General features: G+C 47.0%; 1 protein-coding gene across 2 annotated transcripts in view; it reads right to left on the reverse strand.

Moving 5' to 3' along the window:
- Positions 1-6,437: 6,437 nt before the first annotated feature.
- Positions 6,438-20,346, reverse strand: part of GGA1 (golgi associated, gamma adaptin ear containing, ARF binding protein 1) — a 196,922-nt gene continuing 183,013 nt past the window's right edge. For both annotated transcript variants that reach the window (XM_086963036.1, XM_086963042.1), the window contains exons 15-17: positions 17,966-18,135; positions 17,347-17,457; positions 6,438-8,192 (exon numbers count right to left, since the gene is read on the reverse strand). In XM_086963036.1, the coding sequence (XP_086819162.1) occupies positions 8,082-8,192; positions 17,347-17,457; positions 17,966-18,135 (392 nt within the window). In that variant the 3' untranslated portion in view covers positions 6,438-8,081. The remainder of the gene's footprint in view (positions 8,193-17,346; positions 17,458-17,965; positions 18,136-20,346) is intronic.

Here is a 20,346-nt window from a genome sequence, read left to right on the forward strand (position 1 = left end):
ACACATGACATGGAGTCAACTATCAGTTGGGTACAATAATTTGAAGAAAAAAAAATGCAAAGTATGAATAATCATTTTTATCACAATTTCTCAGAAGCCACTGAAAGTTCCTCACACATTGTAGCTCCTATACTATGTATTTTTAATTACACACATGGATTTTATTGTACGGAAAATCTATCAAAGATCAATGCATTTGAACTATTTCAGTTCGAGAACATTGATGTGCATCTTCCGTTGCTGTTGCATCCATAGTCCCTGCACCGTGTAATGGAGTACATGAGCTCCCCATCCCTGGAGAGAGGCGTCCGTTGTCAGGATGATCTGTGGCACAGGCTCTTGGAACGGTCGGCCCTTGCAAAGGTTTCGTGGATTCCACCAATGCAGAGAGTTGTATGCCCGACCGCTCACCAACACTAGGTCTTTCAACTGCCCGTGAGCCTGAGTCCACTGACGTGCTAAGCACTCCTGAAGCGGGCGCATATGTAGTCTCGCGTGCGGGACTATGGAAATGCAGGAGGCCATCATGCCTATCAACTGCATGAACACTCTTGCTGGAAGCGAGTGTTGAGGTCTGAATTTTTGTATCAGCGATTGAATGCTGCTGACTCTCACTGAATTCGGCTGTGCTCTGGCCGCCAGTGTGTTTATAGTCGCACCCAGATACTGCCTATGTGGGCGGGCTGGAGGTGGGATTTTGGGTAATTCAGTGAGAATCCCAGATCGTGCAGGAGGTGAATGGTGTGGGACATGTGGGCGGCACACTGCTGGGCTGACTTTGCCTGGATGAGCCAGTCGTCCAGATAAGGGTAGACGTGGATGTTCCGTCTCCTGAGATGCGCCGCCACTGTCGCCAGGCACTTTGTGAACACCCTGGGTGCCGTGGTGACACCGAAAGGCAAAACCTTGCACTGGTAGTGCTGGTTTTGTATGGTGAACCGGAGGTATTTCCTGTGTGAAGGGTGCAGTGGAATGTGAAAATACGCATCCTTTAGGTCTAAAGGTACGAGAAAATCCCCATGACTGAGCAACTGGAGCACTTGCTGCAGGGTCAGCATATGGAAATGCTCCGACAGGATGTAACGGTTGAGTGGCCTGAGGTCCAGGATGGGCCTGAGGGACCCGTCCTTCTTTGGTATTAAGAAGTACAGGGAGTAGACCCCTGTGCCTCTTTCTTGCATAGGAACGAGCTCTATTGCCCCTTTTTGCAGCATAACGGTGACTTCCTGCTGCAATAAGTGCAAATGCTCGGCTGACATAGGACGGTTTCTTGGGGGCATGTTGGGTGGATTGGATGTTAACTCCAGACAATAACCGTATTGGATAAGTTTCCTGACCCACCTGTCTGTGGTGATGGACTTCCAGACGGGCAGGAACTGCTGGAGTCTCCCTCCGACCGGTGTTGTATGGTCGGGGGGCAGTGACAAGGCGTCACTGTTTGCTGGTGGCAGAGGATCTGGAGCTGTTGTTTCCACGACCTCTGCCCTTGGCGCTGTTACCACGATATCCACCTCGACTCTTGTTGGTGTATGTGGTCTGAGTGTTGCCCTTGTAGTACTGCGTGGACTGGGAGAGCTGACCCCTGGAAACGCCTCTAGTGCTTGAGCGACGAAAAGATCCACCCCGAAACTGCTGGGACTGTAAGGCACCCATGGATTTCACAGTCTCCGTGTCCTTTTTTATCTTTTCTAGGGTGGTGTCAACCCCCGGGCCAAACAGGTGATCTGGGTTTACTGTTTGGTTAAGGATGGTGGTTTGGATTTCTGGCTTAAATCCAGAGATTCTCAGCAAGGCATGTCGCCGTAGCATAACACTAATGTTTATAGCTCTGGCAGCGGTATCAGCCGCGTCCAGAGCGCACTTAATTGAAGCGTTAGAGATCAGCTTCCCTTCCTGAATCAGCATCTCAGCCGCCTCCTTGTATTCATCATAGAAAGCAAAACAAGCGCCACTGCTGAGAGGTTCAATTAACCAACAAGGCTCAATACATATAGGAGTTTTCCCCCCGCGACGGATGATAAGCATGGAACAGACGGCGAGCTAGCAGCCGGCGTTATTGCAGGTAACAGCCGCCCCAGCGCGTATCTCACTTTAAACATTGCACCAGAGCTTAGTTACTTAGCGCGTTTGTTTATTTCCTTTTTTTCACAGCCCCTGCGTGCACCCTACTGTGAAACTTTCTGAATTTCCAACTTTGAATTTCGTATATGTTTGGTTCAATGGCTAAGGTAGGCTTTGGTTTGACTCGGGGCATGTGTCTCTCACTTCCCTCTTGACGTTTCATCGCACTAAGCACCTCACTTTGATTGTTTCCACAGAACCAACATAGGTCCTGAGGAGAACCCCACAACCCATAAGGGTTCGAAACGCGTCGACCATTCTTTCCTCGTATCAGGTCTACATATTTTGCGCTAAAACAAGCCCCTTCACCACCTTTCAGAGAATTGGACTTTCCTTTTGAAATTATGTCAAAAAAGACTTTAGAAATTGAAAAAACTTCAAGGGATTCCTTCTATTGATTTATGACCGATACGTGGTTTCATTTTCCTTTGTTTTTTGATCACTTGGTATGAATGTGTGTTGTATGACTGGAAGGCCATGTATGTTGGAAGTGTATAAATGTTCACGTCATTTTATATTGCTGTTTACTGTATATATATAAAAAAATGTTTGTTTTTTCCATGCACCAAAAAGTGTTGTGTTAGTAACAATGAAAAAATATTTGAAAAAGGAATAAATTCCTTATGTTGCTAAAAAATTGAGCAGGTTGTTTATGCTTCATTCTAAACTCCTATATGTATTGAGCCTTGTTGGTTAATTGAACCTCTCAGCAGTGGCGCTTGTTTTGCTTTCTACGTTAGCTGGACTCAGCCGCGCTGAGTGATGAGTCAAGACCCTATTGTGTTTTGCTGTCCTTGTATTCATCAGGCAGGTGCTGTAACAGGGTCTCCAGTGTGTCGTAGTGTGCCCTGTCATAGTGCGCCAGAAGCGCTTGTGTGTTAGAAATACGCCAGCTGTTGGCTGCCTGTGCTTCTACCCTCTTCCCCGATGCCTCAAAGACCTTGGATTCTTTGTCTGGGGGAGGAGCATCACCCGTAGTCTGAGAATTAGCCCTCTTCCGGGCATTCGAGACAACAAGGGAGTCCAGAGGCAACTGTCCTTTGATGTAGGTAGGATCAGTAGGAGCTGACTTGTATTTCTTCTCAATCCTAGGATCTATCACCCTCGCCCTGGTAGGTTCTTTAAAGATCTCAGCAGCATGCTTTAAAACACCTTTCAGCATAGGCAGAGTCTTAACAGTTTTTTCTGATACTGAGAAGATATCAAAAAGGAAATCGACATCAACAGGGTCAGCATGGAGCTGGACGTTGTGATTGTTAGCCACCCGCTCAATGAGGGCATTGAAAGCTGCAGAGTCTTCTGTAGGGGACGTTTTTGCAGAAAAAAATTGAGGGCCTATCCTAATTGAGGATCCCCAGGGTCACCACCAGCTGCCCAGGGTTCATTGGTATCCTCAGGGTCTGTATAGACAGGATAACTGTACTCATCCTTATCATCCCCCTCTCCAGCGTCCACATCCGAGTAAGTGGGCGAAACATTATGAGTCTGTGGGGAAAGTGGTTCCACCAAGACAGGAGTGCAAGCAGAGTCCTTCTTTTTCTTGAGAGGGATCTTGTAAGACTCCATTGGGCGTTCTGGGGCGATTTTCCGCTTGTGGAGGGAAAGCTTGCCCGTTTCGGCATCGATGAAGTGCTCCTGATGCTCGTCGAGGCCGAGGACCACCGCTGAGGCTTTCGGCAACGTGAAATGGATGGGCGTGGACGCCTTAAGTGGTTTCTCCACCGGTTTCGTAGGCGGAGGATCCTTCGGACCGACTGATGCAGTGCCGTCCCTGATGTGCTGCAGGGAGTCCGTCACCTTCTTGGTGAACGCGGCGGATGGGCGCGCCGGTTCAATGGAATCCCTCGAGGCCACACCTGGAGTCGACTCTCGGGGCGCGGTGTCCTTGGCCTTGTCCTGCTGACGCGGAGTCGCGAGAACCTTCGGGTCATCCAGCCGCTTCCTCGGGTCACCGAGAGTTTTCTTCGGGTCGCCGACAGCCTTCTTCGGGACGCTGAGGCTTTTTCCGGCGTCGACCGTCTTCGGTGCCGACTCGCTCGGCTCGACCACCTTCACTTTAGTCTTCGGCGCGGCAGACTTCGTTTCGACGCCCTTGACTTGAGCCTTCGGCTCGACAGCCTTCTTCGGCGCCGAGGTCTCCAAGGCCTTGGAGCCGACCAAAGCGATGCGCACTTTCGGTTTCGAGGACGGCACCTGCGCAGTATCTGGAGCCGAGACCGTAGGTTTCGCTTTCGGTTTCGTTTTGCCAGGGAGTGGCTCGACAGCAATGTCCGTGGCAGAGCCCGAAGGCGGGGCCATAGAACCCATAGTGAGATCTTGGGTAAGGCCCGAAGGCGATCCCTCGACCTGAGCCTTATAAATTGGCACGGCCCCAGAGTCAGTTTGAGGAAGCTCCTCATCCGAGCTATCCTCCATGGCCCCGTCGTCGTCTCCTACCTCGTCGACGACTTCTTCGGCCTCGAACATCTCAGCATCCGAGTCGTAGTCGAAGTCGACGTCCGACGCGGGGTTCGACTCAGAAATGTCCTGGATAGATTAGTCCTCGACATCCCCTGCATCGAAGATGTCCACAGGTGCCGGTGCAGCGTGCTGGGCCTCCTGGCGCGCAGCTCGTCGAAGCTTAAGCGTCTTCTTGGACCTGAAGCGTGAACAAGCCATACACTTGTCTTCATCGTGGTCCGGCGACAGACACTTGTTGCACACCGGGTGGACGTCGATGTGGGGATACTTCGAGTTGCAGACGGGACATCTCTTGAATGGACTTCGTTCCATGACGGACGGTCGATAGGTCTGGAGCGTCGACTGGGCCTTCCGCGCCGAGAGCACGCGGGTGTAGAGAATCCGGCTCGGAACCGAGCTGGAAGAAGTAAGACCGAACGCAAGACAATACCGACGTATTAGACTAAAGACCTTTTGGTCTCAAGAAAGTTTACTATCGATTCCGACAAGAGGGAATTCAAAGACATCCGAACCCAATGGCGGAAAAAAACAATCTGAGGATGGAGTCGATGCCCATGCGCACTGTAGTCCAGGTGAGGAGCCACCTATCTTGTGATACTTCGAAGACTCTTCCAGGACAACAATGTGCAATCATCCGGACCCAACACTAGGCGGCGATCTATGCACAGATATGAATTCAGCAGCCCACATGCCTCGAACATACCAGATTCTCCTTTTCCAATTCAATGTAATGAAGATAACCTGCCCTCCGTTCTCTTCATTTTCTGGATGACTTGGGAAACTGGATCGGGTAAATATGTAACCAAGATTAAAATGTCAGTGAATCTGGATGGCATCTCCTTAATTGGAGAACAAAACACCTAGCACTTTCTGTTGAAAGCCGGACAATGAATTCTTGTGTGGAAATAGGTGGAATTACCCAAAGTTTTGCATTCGCCCATCAGTGTTTGTTGCTAACTGATCTGGTAGCTATCTAGAAGAGATCACTGTATCAATGCAACGTAAGTAAATCTTCAAGCAGGTAAAAATGCAACATGTTAAGAAAACTTAAAAATCAAAGGAAAAAACATATGTAGGCATGATGAATGTGTAGTTCTGTGTTGTAGTAGTTGTATTTATTGTAGGTGATATAGCGTTCAAGTGAAGTGCATGTGGTGGAGGTTACAGGCTGTCAAGGGTGTACGAAGTGATGTAAGTGGAGGTTTGTGTTGAATGTTGTGATTATATATATATATATATATATATACTTGAATGGTATAGGTGGTGATATTCAGTGCAGACTAAGATAGGTTCAAGATGATCAAATAAGTGTCAAAATGTCAAAATATCCAAGAAACAAAATCGACAATGAATCTAAATGGAACCTGTATACATGGTGAACAATCTTCTAGCCATCCTGAATCTACAGTGGACAACTGGTGTTGTAGATGCAACTGTGGAGGTAATGTTATCCTGTAATGTGTGCCTGTGAGGGTATGAGTGTACCATGCAAGTGAAGAGGTGGTGTATGTACCCTATGGGAAAAAGGGTGGTTAGAGCAGACAATGGGAAAACAGGCACTTCAACAAAAAGCTATTATAGACATGAGGTAAACAAGGATCCACTGCTACGGTTAAGTGTCTCCTCTTACAACATTCTGGCTCAGGACGACCTATTTGCATTAAAAGAGGATCAGTAGCACATGCGTATGGGAATGTGGGCTTCAGAGCACTTCTCAATTGGAGGCAATAAATAAGATCCAGTTCACTACCTTCTGTCATAGGGCCCACTCTACTTATAACACCAATCTGATAGCTACCTAGCAGAGCTAGAGCTTCACTGAGAAACCTAAATAAAAAAAAGATAATCACACCACATCAGAGGAGAATATTGAATTTATTACACCCCATAAATACATTATTAGCTTGCTGTTTCTTTTACAGACGTTATTCCTTCCTTGCAACCAATCAATCGAGGAATACATATTATATACAAGGGCAGAAGGCAAGGGGTGGCGACAGAGGAGGAAATAAAAATTAAAAATAAACTTACAACGCCCTATGCCTCCTACGCCACCCAGTGCCTCTTAGAAGAAAAAAATAGATTTATATATAATTAGGATTTGGTATAAGACACAGTGGAATCCCATCACAAAGTGGGGGCGTCGGAAGCAGTCATAGACCAAGAAACAGGATGGGGCAGTTGCAAAGCAAACATGGGCTTCTATAGGCCAACCCTTCTCAATTCCAGCCACCTACAAGGTCAAATGTTAAGGAATCACAAAGATTACTAACATTGGAAGGGTAAATGGATGCTGACAGTTGGAATCACCCCTTTTCTTCCATTTGTGTGAGGGGTAACACAGCAAGTTTTAAAGTCAGGTGGACCCCAACCTTCTCACATCTTCAAAGTCTTCTCATTTCGTCTAAGTTCCAATTTGTGCCCAGTCCCCCCCTACAATACCGAAGCATGCATGCTTCAAGGCCACAGGGTTGCACATAGGCTCCCTAAAATGAAAATGAAAACTCAGGGAGAAGAGAGGACTACTGATGGGAGCTATCTGGGCAGTAAAAGAGAACACTGTGCAAACGAGGGAGGAAAGGAGGTGAAGGAAGCTACTCAATGCAGGGTAGAAGAAAGAATTCTTGGTTTCCGTGCTCCTTCAAGAGCTGTGTGCTTGTTCAAGTAACAGATCCTGTAAGGACTAGTGAGTAAGGGTGGTCACATGATGGGATAGAGGTGGCTCTGGTCTTTGTGAGTCTTGAGATTCAGCTGCAGAGAAAGGTTGATATTGGTGAATAGAAAAGGCACATATAGCCTTCCCTTCAGCAGTGATAGGATAAACTGGTTTGAAAATACAGGGGTTGGGTCGAAGACCAGGATAAAGAGTTTCACTGGACCATGCCACCCTCATGCTTGGTCGCAAACACAGTGGGGAACAGGGACTCAGAAGCTATGAAGCTGGCCGGCAGATGGCACGTGGAAGGTATACCCACCAGCATCCCCAGAATGTATATATGACCACCAACCCACATGAACATTGCCCAGCATCACGCTTAAACAACACCTGAGAAGACTGTGCCTTTCCTCTCCTCTCGCAGCTTTGCTCACCAGTCACTGTTTACCAGAAATTGAGGTCATGTTAGGGGGAATTTTAAAGCGAGGTCAAGTGAATATCAGTCACCCCCTACGACTTGGTATCGCTTTAACAGCCTTTATATCCAGCCTAACATACCACAAGAGAGCAAGATGGCGGAAAAATCTTCACATTTCCACAGAACAGGCTGTTACCGCCCTTTACTGACCCTAGGCTTCCCAGGTCAGAAGCAGGAAAGGAACTGAAGTGCAAATCCAATGATTAAACAGAAGACATCTGAGAAGGCTCTAGCCACCACCCCAAAAGGGAGGGGCAGACCCCAACCCAATAACTCTTGCGCTAGCAACAAGGCTCCCTGGCCTCCAGAGGGCGCTGATGAGGCATTGTGTTGACCTTCACTCTTCTTCTGGGAATGTTGTCACAGCTATAGTGTCCCCCAAGACTCTGGAGGGGGAAATTGGTCGACGTCACCCATCTCGTTGAACGTCTGGTCACCCATAGTAAAAGTCAACTTGTACCGGAGACGCACCTTCTCCTGTGAAGGGTGATCAGACAAAATAGAGTAGGTGATCAAAGAAAACAGAGCCATAAGGAGGCAAACAATAATAGAGGATTTACAACATCTGAGCAGAGAGTGTTATCAGATAAGAGCAAGACATTAAAACTGAGAGAAGGAAAGATAGAAGAGAAGGACATCAGAGGGAGAAACCTTCATATGAGGGGGGCAAGAGCATAAGAGAGCTGGAGAGGATTAGAAAGAAAATGGGGGCGGGGAAAACATTGGGAGAAACAGGAAATTGGGAAATCAGTGACATGGGGGGGGGGTTAACAACCTTGGGTGCAGTTGGTAGTTTCAACATAAGGAGACAGGGATGTCTGAGGTTAGGAGGGAGAATGGGACATTATGGTGGATATAGGGATCTCAGACTGGGAGACACATCAGATGGCAGAGACAGTCATTTGGCTAGAGAGCGAGAGAACAGATTCATCTGAAAGGATAGAGGGTCATACTTGACAGAGCGTCATCTGCGGGGGCTATATTGTCACTAAAAGGGAGATGAAGACCAGTTTACAAGAGTGATAAGGAGTGGCAAAGAGAGAGAGAGAGAAAGGCAATTATCTGTGAATGTATTAGATGACAGCAATAGTCATTACAGTGGAGCAAGGCTCATCGGCAGCGGGGGTAGAAACATCCTCAGAGTGGAGACCCATACTTTCTCTGTTCCTTTAGTTATAACTCGGGAGGAAGGCAGCCCTGGTCTTGATGAGTCTCGTAATACCCTTTCCAGTCTAAAGGGTTTAGAACCAACCCATAAAGGAAGACATTAGCTGGCGGAGCTCTAACGAGGGACAGGAGACAACTTCCAAAGCTGATACAGTAAGGATTACATGGCCCAAATTACCCAAATGTATTCACTTTAGGTTAGATTAGAGGAAAAGAAGTCTGGACTAGCCTAAAGTGAAACAAACCTCTACCAACCAGGCCACAGTGGGCCCACACAAGCTTGTCCAGAGCAAGAGGAGACCGGAGGAGCAGAACTGGTGGTTTTGTGAATTCTGTATGACCGATATCAGATGGGCTGAGACACGTTTGTTAAATGGTGATGCCTAGTACACAAAGGCAGCTCAAATACAGGTGTAGGCAAGAGCTTGTTCGGAGGAGAGTAGTTATAGGTGCACCAAACACTCCGGATTTCTCCAGGAATAATGCATTTGCAACTTGCGACATCCACAATGGAACCATCATTTTGTGCTGGCACACATGGTCTTACTTGGCACTATGCACAAAATATCCTGGTCCCAAACACATACAAAATACAACATTCAGTGACATCACACACTATTAGGCAAACACTATCCGTACTTTACTGGAGAAGCACCAGTAGGCCCTTCGTCACCAGGAGCATAGGTATGAAAGGCATGTGCCCTGTGCCTATAATCAGTTGCCACCAACTCTATGTCAACTCCTAGTTGGGTGTGACAGGGTAAGAGCCTCCTTTACTATGGTTGAGGTTACAGTTACAGTGCATTCTTGAGCCATTGTGTATTGATGGACAAGTTACTTACCTTTGGTAAAGCTTTATCTGGTAGAGACATGATCTAGCCGCAGATTCCTTACCTTTAAACTCCCAGGCATCAGGCTGGATCCGGAAGATTTTGATAGCAGGAACCCTGCGCACCGGTAATTGGCGTTGGACGAATCTGTGTGTCGTTGGCTGCGTCCATGATAAGTTTCCTTGTGATGTTCGAGTTATCAATATAAACCCCACTCTGGTGCCCTGACGGCAGTACTTTTCCATGCCAAAAGCGCGGTGCTATGAAGTGACTGACCAAGGTGCGTTAAAAAAGACACCCGACACTAAAAACAAATCTGCAGTGCGGAGAGGATGAGTGGGTCAGTAAGGCATCTAAATCATGTACCAGATAAGGAGTTATCCGAACGTTAAGTAACTTGTCCATCTGATAGAGACATCTAGCCGTAGATTCTTTATCTTTGAACAGATACTCAAGCAATACCTACCCCCGAGATAGGACTGCAGAAGAATTTTAAACTAGGAAATACTGCAAGATAGAGCGGCCAAACAGGCCCTCATTGCGAACCTGAGAATCCAGGCAATAATGTCTGGCGAACGTGTGCAGAGATGCCCACTTGGCCGCTTGGCAGATAACAGCAAATGGAACACCATGCTGGAGGGCCGTGGTGGTTGCCTTAGCCCTGGTGGAATGGCCCCCAAGGCCTTCATGAGGCTGTTTCTTTGCCAAGGCATAACATATTTTGATACAGAGGATAACCCAGCCTGATAGGGTCCTCTTTTGGACAGCACGCCCCTTCTTTGCTCTCAAATACCTTACAAAGAGTTGGTCATCCACCCAGAACTCTTTGGTGTAAAGAAGGTAGAACGAGAACGCTTTTTTTGGGGTCCAGAGAGTAGAATGCTCCTGTTCCTTAGAAGGATGCGGAGGTGCATAAAAAGCGGGCAGAGTAACAGACTGTACCAGATGGAAGGGTGTTACCAACTTAGGCAGAAAAGATGCCCTAGTCCGGAGTACCACTTTGTACGGAAAGAGGGTCAGGTAAGGAGGCTGTGAGGACAGTGCCTGCAGTTTGCTCACCCCCCTGACAGAGGTCATTGCCTCCAAAAAGGCTGTTTTGATAGTGAGCAGCCTTAGAGGGCAGTTTGGTAGCAGCTCAAACGGTGCGCACATCAAGAAAGTAAGGATCAAATTAAGGTCCCACTGTGGCATAATAAAAGGGGAAGGGAGAAACAAATGGGTTAACCCCTTAAAAATCTCTGCACAAGAGGGTATTTAAAAAGTGAAGGCTGATCTGGTAGTCAAAGAAAGGCAGATAGGGCCGAAAGGTAGCATTTCAGAGTGCCCAGAGCAGAGCCCTGCTGGGACAAGGAATGAATGAACACGAGAACATCTGACAAAGAGGAAGATAAGGGGTCAATAGACCTTTCTGTACAATATTTACAAAATGTGTTCCATCAGCAGGCGTATACCGCCTTCATGGAAGGACGCATGGCTGCCAGGATCACTTCACGGACTTTGGCAGGAAGGTCAAAAGCTGTCAACTGTCAACTGTCGCCGATCAATCTCCATGCAAGGCAGACAGCGGACAGGTTTGGGTGGAGAACCCTCCCTTGTGACAGAAGATCCTCCCCAAGGGGCAGCCTGATCGGAGAATCAATGCTCATTGCCAGAAGCTCAGAATACAAAACTCTCCGTTCCCAGTCCGTAGCCACAAGAATGACTTGTGCTCGTTTGCTCCTGATTTTCTTGAGCACTCTGGGCAGGACTGGGATGGGCGGAATGGCGTACAGGAGGCCTGAGCGCCACTCGCGACGAAAGGCATTGCCAAGCGGGAGCCACCTTAGAAAATCCAGCGTGCAAAACTGCTGACATTGCACGTTCTCTTCGGAGGCGAACAGATCTAACCAAGGCCTTCCCCACCACTGAAAGAGTCCTTGCACCACCTCCCGATGAAGACGCCACTCGTGAGCCACAAGGCACCGAAGGCTGAGTTCATCCGCTCTTGCAGTCAGAGAACCGGCCAGATATTGAACCACCTGGGATATGCACTGTTGATCCAGCCAAGTCCAGAGATGTAGGTCCTCTTGACCGAGGATCCGGGAACCCACACCGTCCTGTTTGTTGCAGTATCGCATGGCGGTAGTGTTGTCCGTGATCACCTGAACCACCTTTCCCTTGATGGATGGTAAAAAGGCTTTCAGTGCCAATCGGGTCGCCCAAAGCTCCAACAGGTTGATATGGAGCCAGGCTTCTACCAGAGACCAGTGTCCTCTGGTCTCCACCTCTCCCAGATGCTGCCCCATCCCAGAAGAGACGCATCTATCACTACTTTGAGATCTGGGTAGGGAGAGGGATCTGCCTCTGACCCAATCGCAGTTTGTTAGCCACCACTGCAGGACTTTCGCAGTGCCCTTCAATATCTGAAAGAGGTCGCATGTGCCATCTAGCATGGTCCACAAGCAGGATGCAGGAGGCCATGAGGCCCAACAGCCTCAGTTTCATTCTCACTGAAATCTAGGATAGAGGCTGAAACATCGGTTATCATAGCCTGAATATCCTGGACTAACCGCTCAGGAGGATAAGCCCAAAACTGAACAGTGTCCAGAATTGCTCCGATGAAAGGGAGCGTCTGAGAGGAAGTCATGTGCGACTTCGGCGTGTTGATATTGAACCCCAGCAAGGTGGTTCGCCGTAATCTGGAGGTGGGAGAAGGTCTTTGGGGCGAGCCCGTCCTCAGCAACATAATCGAGATAGGGGAAGACTGGAACCCCTGATGTTCGCAGACGGGCTGCGACCACTGCAATCACCCTTGAGAACATGCAAGAGGAATTGGTGAGGCCAAAAAGGAGCATGGCAAACTGAAAGGGGTCGTGGCCCAACGTAAACCGCAGATACTGACAATGTGGAGTCTGGACGGGACTATGGAAATAGGTGTCCTGCAAGTCTAACGCTACCATCCAGTCACCCGGGTCCAGAGCAGACAGGACCTGAGCGAGGTTGAGCATCTTGAACTTCTCCTTCTTGAGGAAGTAGTTGAGGGCTCTGAGGTCGAGGATAGAACGAAGGCCTCAGTCCTTCTTTGGAACCAGGAAATAGCGGGCATAACAGCCACAGCCTATTTCATGCCCGGGAACCTTTTCTATAGTTCCCTTGGCCAAGAGAGTCTTGACTTCCTCGCGGAGTAGGGCAAAGTGATCCTCCATCAGCCGATCAGAAGCTGGAGGCATGGATGGAGGGGTAGTCTCAAAGGGGAGGAAGTAGTCTCTTCGAACTATTTGTATTTGCAACACCCACCTGACATAAGTGATGTCCTGCCAGTGGGGGAGGTGATGGTGTATCCTGCCACCAACTGGACATGTATGATCCGATGGGATTGGACTAGGAAGTTTTGTGGTGGAGGAGGGGATTGTGGCTTGGCTCAAATTATGACTGCTAGCACCTCGAGGTTGGGGTGAACCGCGTCCACGGCTTCGCAGAGGTTGCTGAACTTGTGTGGTTCTCTGGCCAGAGTAAAGTTGTCGCAGTTCGAAGCCCCTTCTGTAGCCACGAAAAGGAGCGAAAAGCAGATACAGGCTGGGATGTTGTGGTGAGGCCTAAGGACTTGGCCATAGCTCGTGAGTCCTTAAAATGCCCAAGCGCTGATCTGTCTTGTCTCCAAAGAGAAGGGAGCCATCAAAGGGCATGTCCATAAGATTTGCCGTGACATCCCCATAAAATCCAGACGTCCTCAGCCAAGCGTGGCATAGTATTGCCACTGTTGAGGAAATGGCTCTACCTAGCGAGTCTGTTGTGCCCAAGCCACATCGGACGGTGAACTTAGATGCATCTCCCCAGTCTGAAATTGCTGGGGTGAGCAAAAGCCGGTCCTCCTCCGAGACTCTCGGCAGCACCTGCACAACCGTATCCCATATCGAATGGAAATAATGGCCCAAAAGGCATGTGGTGTCCACCGACTGCAATGCAAGACTGATGGAAGAGAACATTTTCTTCCCAAAGCTTTCCAGTCTTTTTTATTCCCTGTCCGGGGGAGTGGAAGGGAACGTGCGACAGAAAGTGGAAGCTTGGACCACCAAGCTTTGTGGGGTAGGGTGGGCGGTGAGGAAAGGTGAGTCGTCCTGTGCAGGGCGATGGTGGCAGGAAATCATTCTGTTCACAGGAGCCCCTGTGCTGGACTCAAACCAGGTGCCCAGAAGAACGTTCATCAAGGCCTCATTGAAAAGAAGCAAAGGTTCCGAGGTGGAGACCATAGGCTGCAGTGTGTCTTTCAAGACGTTAGTCTTGACTGCCACGGTAGGAAGCTTCAGGTCCAAGATCTCTGCAGCCCTAAGCACTACCATTGCGAATTATGCCCCCTCCTCCATAGCTGGGTTAGGGGAGGGAGGCAGCATGCCAGAAACTGGGGAGGTGTCCAGGCCACTGGCATCACCATGTTGCTCATACAAGTCCATATCCTGAGGTTGCAGAATTTCTAGCGGATCCTGCTCCCCTCCCAATCAACCTCATCCATTCTCAACCCTTCAGAATAGTGGAGGTTGAACGGCATGGAGCCATACGGTGCCGGCCTCAGTGCCGGTTGACACCCGACCTATTCCATGTTGTCCGGAATGACGATTGGAGAGGTGCGGAACCCACGGGGACTCCATCTTCTGAGTCTGCAGGCCCGATGGCGTACCAGCAGGGTCAGGTCACCCAAATATAGTGCATATGGAGTCATAAAATTCCTTGAGTTGGGTGGGGTCACACCCGGCCCCAGAAAGGGAGGGAAACGCGGAGCCATCCCGGGCACCCGCTACACAGAGCAGGGTCACGAACGCTGAGGTTCTTCCGTCTCGTTGCGTAACAGACAGGGCGAAGCTGAAGCACGCTTCGACTTATTGTGCTTTTTGTGGTGTCTCTTACCTGACAGCGAGGACTTTGATCCACTGGAGCGGTGCTTGAACCTTCCTCTCGACCGAGACCGGGAACGAGATCGACGAGGCGACTTCTGTAGCACTGGGCCACGATCAGCTTTAAGGACCGCTCCCTCAAAGCCTTCGGCGCCATGGACTGGCAATCTGAGCACAACATCCTGTCGTGGTTGCGCTCCAGGCACCAGAGACACACTAAGTGGGGGTCTGTGACCGACATGGTGCAGTGAAAGGCGCCGTATGGCTTGAACCCCGAGGTCTTCTTGCTAGACGTCCCTAAGCACACCAAAAGAAGTCGACAAAAAGTCTAAAAAAGTCTGTCAAAAAATGACAGGGGGTAAGCTTTCTGCAACGGTTCTGCGCTGGCTGGTGCAGAATGAAAAGAACTGACGTCAGCACGCCAGAGTGGAGGTTATATTGACAATATGGAAGTCACGACGCCAACGAACAACGCCAACGATGTCACGTGGAGTCAACTGACGCTACCTAACAGCGCGCAAGGTACTGCTATCAAAATAATCTGGATCCAGCCTGACGACTGGGAGTTCAAAGGGAACCCGCGGCTACAGGTCTCTATCCGATTGTGAACGTCACACAATCACGGAGTGCCTGGGACTGGCAGATTATCGATTCTACCAGAAGAAATAAACATAGGAGATAGATAAAAAAAATTACAATTCTCTTTGGTAGGCTTTAAACTGGGAGAACATTTTTAAAGAACCTCTTGTGGAGGGACACTCCCAGCTATCCTGATCCATGGGGTCAAATGTTGTGTAATTTAACTCTTTCAACTACTATTTGCCACACGGTAAATTGGATGATTTGGAGTACTTTTTTATAATAGAGAACATGGTTACGAAAGAGCAGGATGACAGAGTGATTTTTCAATAGAAAGGGTGACTTTAGAGCTGGCAATGATCCGTGTTAAGCATTAAGCTGGGATGGTGTTCAAAGGCATGTTGTGAGATACTTTTTCAATTGAATTTGCTCCAGGCTGCTTCAAGTGAAAGAGTATGGGAATTACATTTCCATAAGGAAGCTTACTGACCATGCCAGGAGGTGGGGAATAGAGAAGGGATGCTCACCAGCCAAGCTACCGAATCACAAATGTCTAGAAAAAGCTGGGTGTTCTATTTAGAGGGCTGCAGATCTTGTTTGGAGAATAAGCTCAGAACCTTTTGGATTCTACAGACTTGCTGCCAGAAGTAGATCAGTGTTCAATAACCCGCTCTGCTCTGATCTCAAGCAGCAGTGATTCAGAACAAACATCCATGAGGAGCATGTGATGGCAAGTTTTTAAATATGGTTACTCTTTCAAAACAGAAAACGGTTGGGATTTCCAGGTTTAGTTTCACGGTCTGTCTGCTTTTCCGTTCCCGGAGTAACTGAGCCGATGAGAGCACAGTGAAAACTTTTGGGTGACTGCCACCAAAGGCAAGCCTGTGTGGACTGTGCTCTTCCTCTATGATTTAATGTGGATTAGCAGTGATTTCCATTAGGCACAGGGCATGTTGATTCAATCAATCAATCAATCAATCATCGCATTTATATAGCGCGCTACTCACCCAGAGGGTCTCAAGGTCTCAAGTTCTGATTGAACTATTGCCAGCTTTTATCTTAGTACATACACTGACGGCATTAAAACAGTTGCAGTCTGATGTCACACACACCTGTCATTTCACTTAAAACTAAATGTATTCTATCACAAAGCACTTAACTATTTGGTTTAACAGCAATGTTACATTTTGGCACCAAAAGAGATGCTTTTTAGACGATATTATGCATGTCAAGTCAAAATGGTGGCTACTGAGTTTCGGATCCAATTAATAGACTATAGAACCAAATCACCATCTTTGTTTGTGTGTGTGGATGTCAGGTGTTTTTATTATATATAAAATGAACATTTGTCTTTTCCAGAAAGCCATCAATGCCCAACTTTTATCGATATGTACAGCTGTTGCATCTACCCCAGAAAGTCACATTAGACATAGTCTTCTTTATAAACTCTCAATCTCTGTAGCAATGTCACTGAGGAAGCCATCATGTCTGTGGCATGGAGCAAGGTAAAATGAAGAACAAAGGTGTGCCTCTTTCCTCAACATCCATTTTCAGAGACAACGCACAAACATGCCCAATGGCCCAGAATATGTATTCTAAACATGTGAACACTCTGCATGTGAATTCTACAGCTTGCCGTGGAAATTAAAGACAACCACACAAACAAATGAAGACCGCAGAAGAACTTAAAACTGTGCTATTGTCTCAAGTATAAGATGAAAACTAGTGTTTTACAAGACCACATACAGACACTCGTGAGCAGGAAAGGAGATGAATTCACTACAAGAGCTTGCTACAATGTTCATTATTAGAGGCTTGAGAGAGGGTCAGTATTAAAGAATAGGATAGAAATAGAGAGGAGAGAGGACAATCAGTGACCTGAGAGCTTGTTTCAGCTGAGAGGAGAAACAGAGTCCCTGATGCAAAACTGTGTGCATTCACCCAATCTTCAACCCCCATGGAATCACATGAGCACCGAGCCCTTCTCTGCAGTGTTTGATGCACCATGACAGCCATGTCACAACAACACACAGACACTCTTCATAGCTCTTGCTAAGCATGGGTATACGTTTGAAAGGATAATGCAACTCTAAAATGATCCCACTCTCCCTGGAGCACAGCGGCTCTGCAGTTCTGCAAATTTGAGTCTGTTGTTCAGGGCATTTCAAGGCTACAGACCGTCTTTACCTTTTGTGGGTTTGCCAGCAGCAGCACCTGAGTGATAGCAGAGGGAGGCACAAGGGGGCTGAAGGCTGGAAGTTCTGTCCCTGAGGGAGGCTGAAGCTTCACCTTCATCACCTGCAGGAAAATAGAAAGAAGTGAGGTAAGGAGGGTGATAACAAGGAGGCTGTGAATGAGAGAACAATGTATAACATTTTTTTTTAATAAGGATAAATAGGAAAACAAAGACATTTAAGAAGTTGTATAAGATGGTAAGAAAATGAACAAATAAAAGAAAAAGCACAATTGAAAAATAGCAATAACATAAGTGAAACTGGGTGATGTGAAACAAAATAAGGAAGGCAAAATGGAGAAAGGAGGAGAGATATTGGAAAACTAAAAAAGGCAATGGAAAAGAAGAAAAAGGAAATGAAAAAATAGGGAAAATAAGTATTAATAAAGCAAAAAAGAAATACTATACATTAAAGGGAAATACCAAGACAAAATTTAGAAAAAAACCAAGCTACAAAAAAACACAAGAAATTAGAAACAAGGACAGAAGAAAAAAAATATAAAGAAAAGAGTAAAATGACAAAATTGTAAAGAAGACAGGAGTGAATGGCCAAGAGAGGAGTGAAAATAAAACCTTTGGGACCGCAGCCTGAAACACAATGTTCTTCACAGGCACAGGGGCAGTGCTAATCATGGAGATTACAACCACCAGCACGTCCAGTCTCCCCGGCGGAGAGTCCCGGGCAAAGTGGAAGAGTACGCGGAAATTGCTGTTGTCATACACGGTGACAGGAAGGATACTACCTGCAAGATGGAGGAGATGAACAACAGGGGCTTGTTAGAATAGAGTGGGACATAGGATGAGACACAATCAAACTTAAAAAGAGAAAGGATTACTAGGTGAAAGGTATAGGCCACAGTGAAAGAGGAGACTCCCAGCTCCTTTGAAAATGTTAGAAAACTGAATAGAAGTCGAAGGTGCGCTACAATTAAATTTATAAATGATGTCCCCTGGAGAAAAAATATTTTTTGGTTCAGATTCAGAACCTTTCCTTTTGTAAAATAAAGCAAATGTTTGGCTTGCACTGAAGAAGTTTTATATTTTATTTATTTTTTAAAAAGAATAATTAGATTTTTGTTCTTTCTTTTGTTATGGTGGACAAACATTTGGGTGTTCATGAATTTAGGTCTAATTGTTATAGGTCTTAAGTTAAGTGTGAGAGTCATTTTGTTGCACAAACAGGCTATGGTAGACCTTACTATCAATAAGATAGTCAACACAAACGCGTGTAGAGAGGTAGGATATCGATAATCTAATTTTTACCACATAAACTAGTGTATCTGAATTATAAAAGAAATAACAGTTATTGGCAATGTGGAAAACATATGGATAATTGGCAGTTAAGGCTTCCCCTCATCTGTTTTTACTGATTTTCAGAGATAAAATAGATGGGGAAATGTACTCTCCGGTCTGCATTTATGTTTAAAAATACAACAATACTCTATCAGGTAATCTTTTAAGTGAATTTCCAAACTATCAAGCTTGACTGGCAAGTCAATTGTAATGCGGATTGAAAGAAAGGTAAGTTAAAAATAGGGATGGGATATTTCCTTAAATAGCTGCAGAGGTACTCATGTGCCTATAGCATACAGATAATAAATTAGTGCATTGTTTTATATACAGTTGCTTACACAGATGACTCCGGACCAGAATCCAGCTGTGAACGTGCACTTATCAGTTAAGTAAATGTGGAAATACACTTGTTGCAATCTACTTTTTTCAAATCACAGAAAATAAATATGGATAAATGCAGTTGAAACAAACAAAATCAATATTGACAAATGAAGGGGGAAATCTTAAACACTATAAAATTAGAAGTCCCATTTGCAATTATTTCAGGGACAACTGACCGTTCTTCAGTGTAAATAGACTGTTTTTTAGTCTGGGTTTTGACACACAGCTGTCACACAGACCTATTGCTTACAGAAAAACCATTCAGTGGGATTTGGGTCTGGTCCGTTTCTGGCTTTTTTCGATAAGGATCTTTCAACCACTGGCTTGAGGCAGTGTCAATCAGGTCTTGGCTTGGTCCACTGGAGTATTCATCTCTCAAATGATGGTATTGGCTGTCTCAGTGCATCTTTCTGAGTGCATGCATTGTACTGCATGAAGAACTACTTTCCAACTATTCTCCTCCAACTACTGGTAGGGCTAGGGCCTCTATTGTATGTAGAGATCAGGGTTTTTGAACTGATTGGGTGCTTGGACTAGGGCTAAGATTTGCTGTAGGGTCCTGGTCTACTATTGGTTCTAGATTTTTAGGGCTAGTGTTGTGGTTGGATAGTGTTAGGGCTAGGGTTCCCATTGGCTGACTGGGTCACATGATTACTAGGGCTATAAAAGGTCAGGGTTAGGGAGTCTCAGCCCGGGCGTCTCAGCTAAGGGCTGAGAGGACAAGGGCAGTTGCCTGTTTGAGCCTGTTCAAGACTGACCAGGGCCAAGGCCCGAAATGCTGCCCATTTTCCCATTTAGCAATACCCAGCCCACACCATCCACATCCACAAACAGAGCAACACACTCATACCAAATGTACACCACGAAAAACCCTATGCACAGATTAACCCTTTCGTTGCTGCCGTCGGTCAACGGCCGTCGCAAGCACTACCTTCGTAGTGCTGCGCACGTCCATTGGCCGCCGCGGCCCCGCCCACTCTTCAGAACGCTTGCACCGCGGCGGAATTGCTGCCGCGTTGAAGGTGTTAATGTACCAGCATGCACTACAAACCCAACCAAACCACATCTATACACCCTACTATCCCAACTACCACACTTATCCGCCATCACCTACAAACAGTACACAACTCTATCCTGCACCACAAACCAATCCACTCATCCCCAACACAGCGCCAATCAACAACATACATAACTACATCCATTCCAGACACATGCTCCCTGCTGTAATTACACCTAACAGACCACCTTTTGTCACTAATAAACAAATAATCATCCTTCCG

The sequence above is a fragment of the Lissotriton vulgaris genome, chromosome 1_1 (assembly GCF_964263255.1).
Source record: "Lissotriton vulgaris chromosome 1_1, aLisVul1.2, whole genome shotgun sequence".
Lineage (NCBI taxonomy): Eukaryota > Metazoa > Chordata > Amphibia > Caudata > Salamandridae > Lissotriton > Lissotriton vulgaris.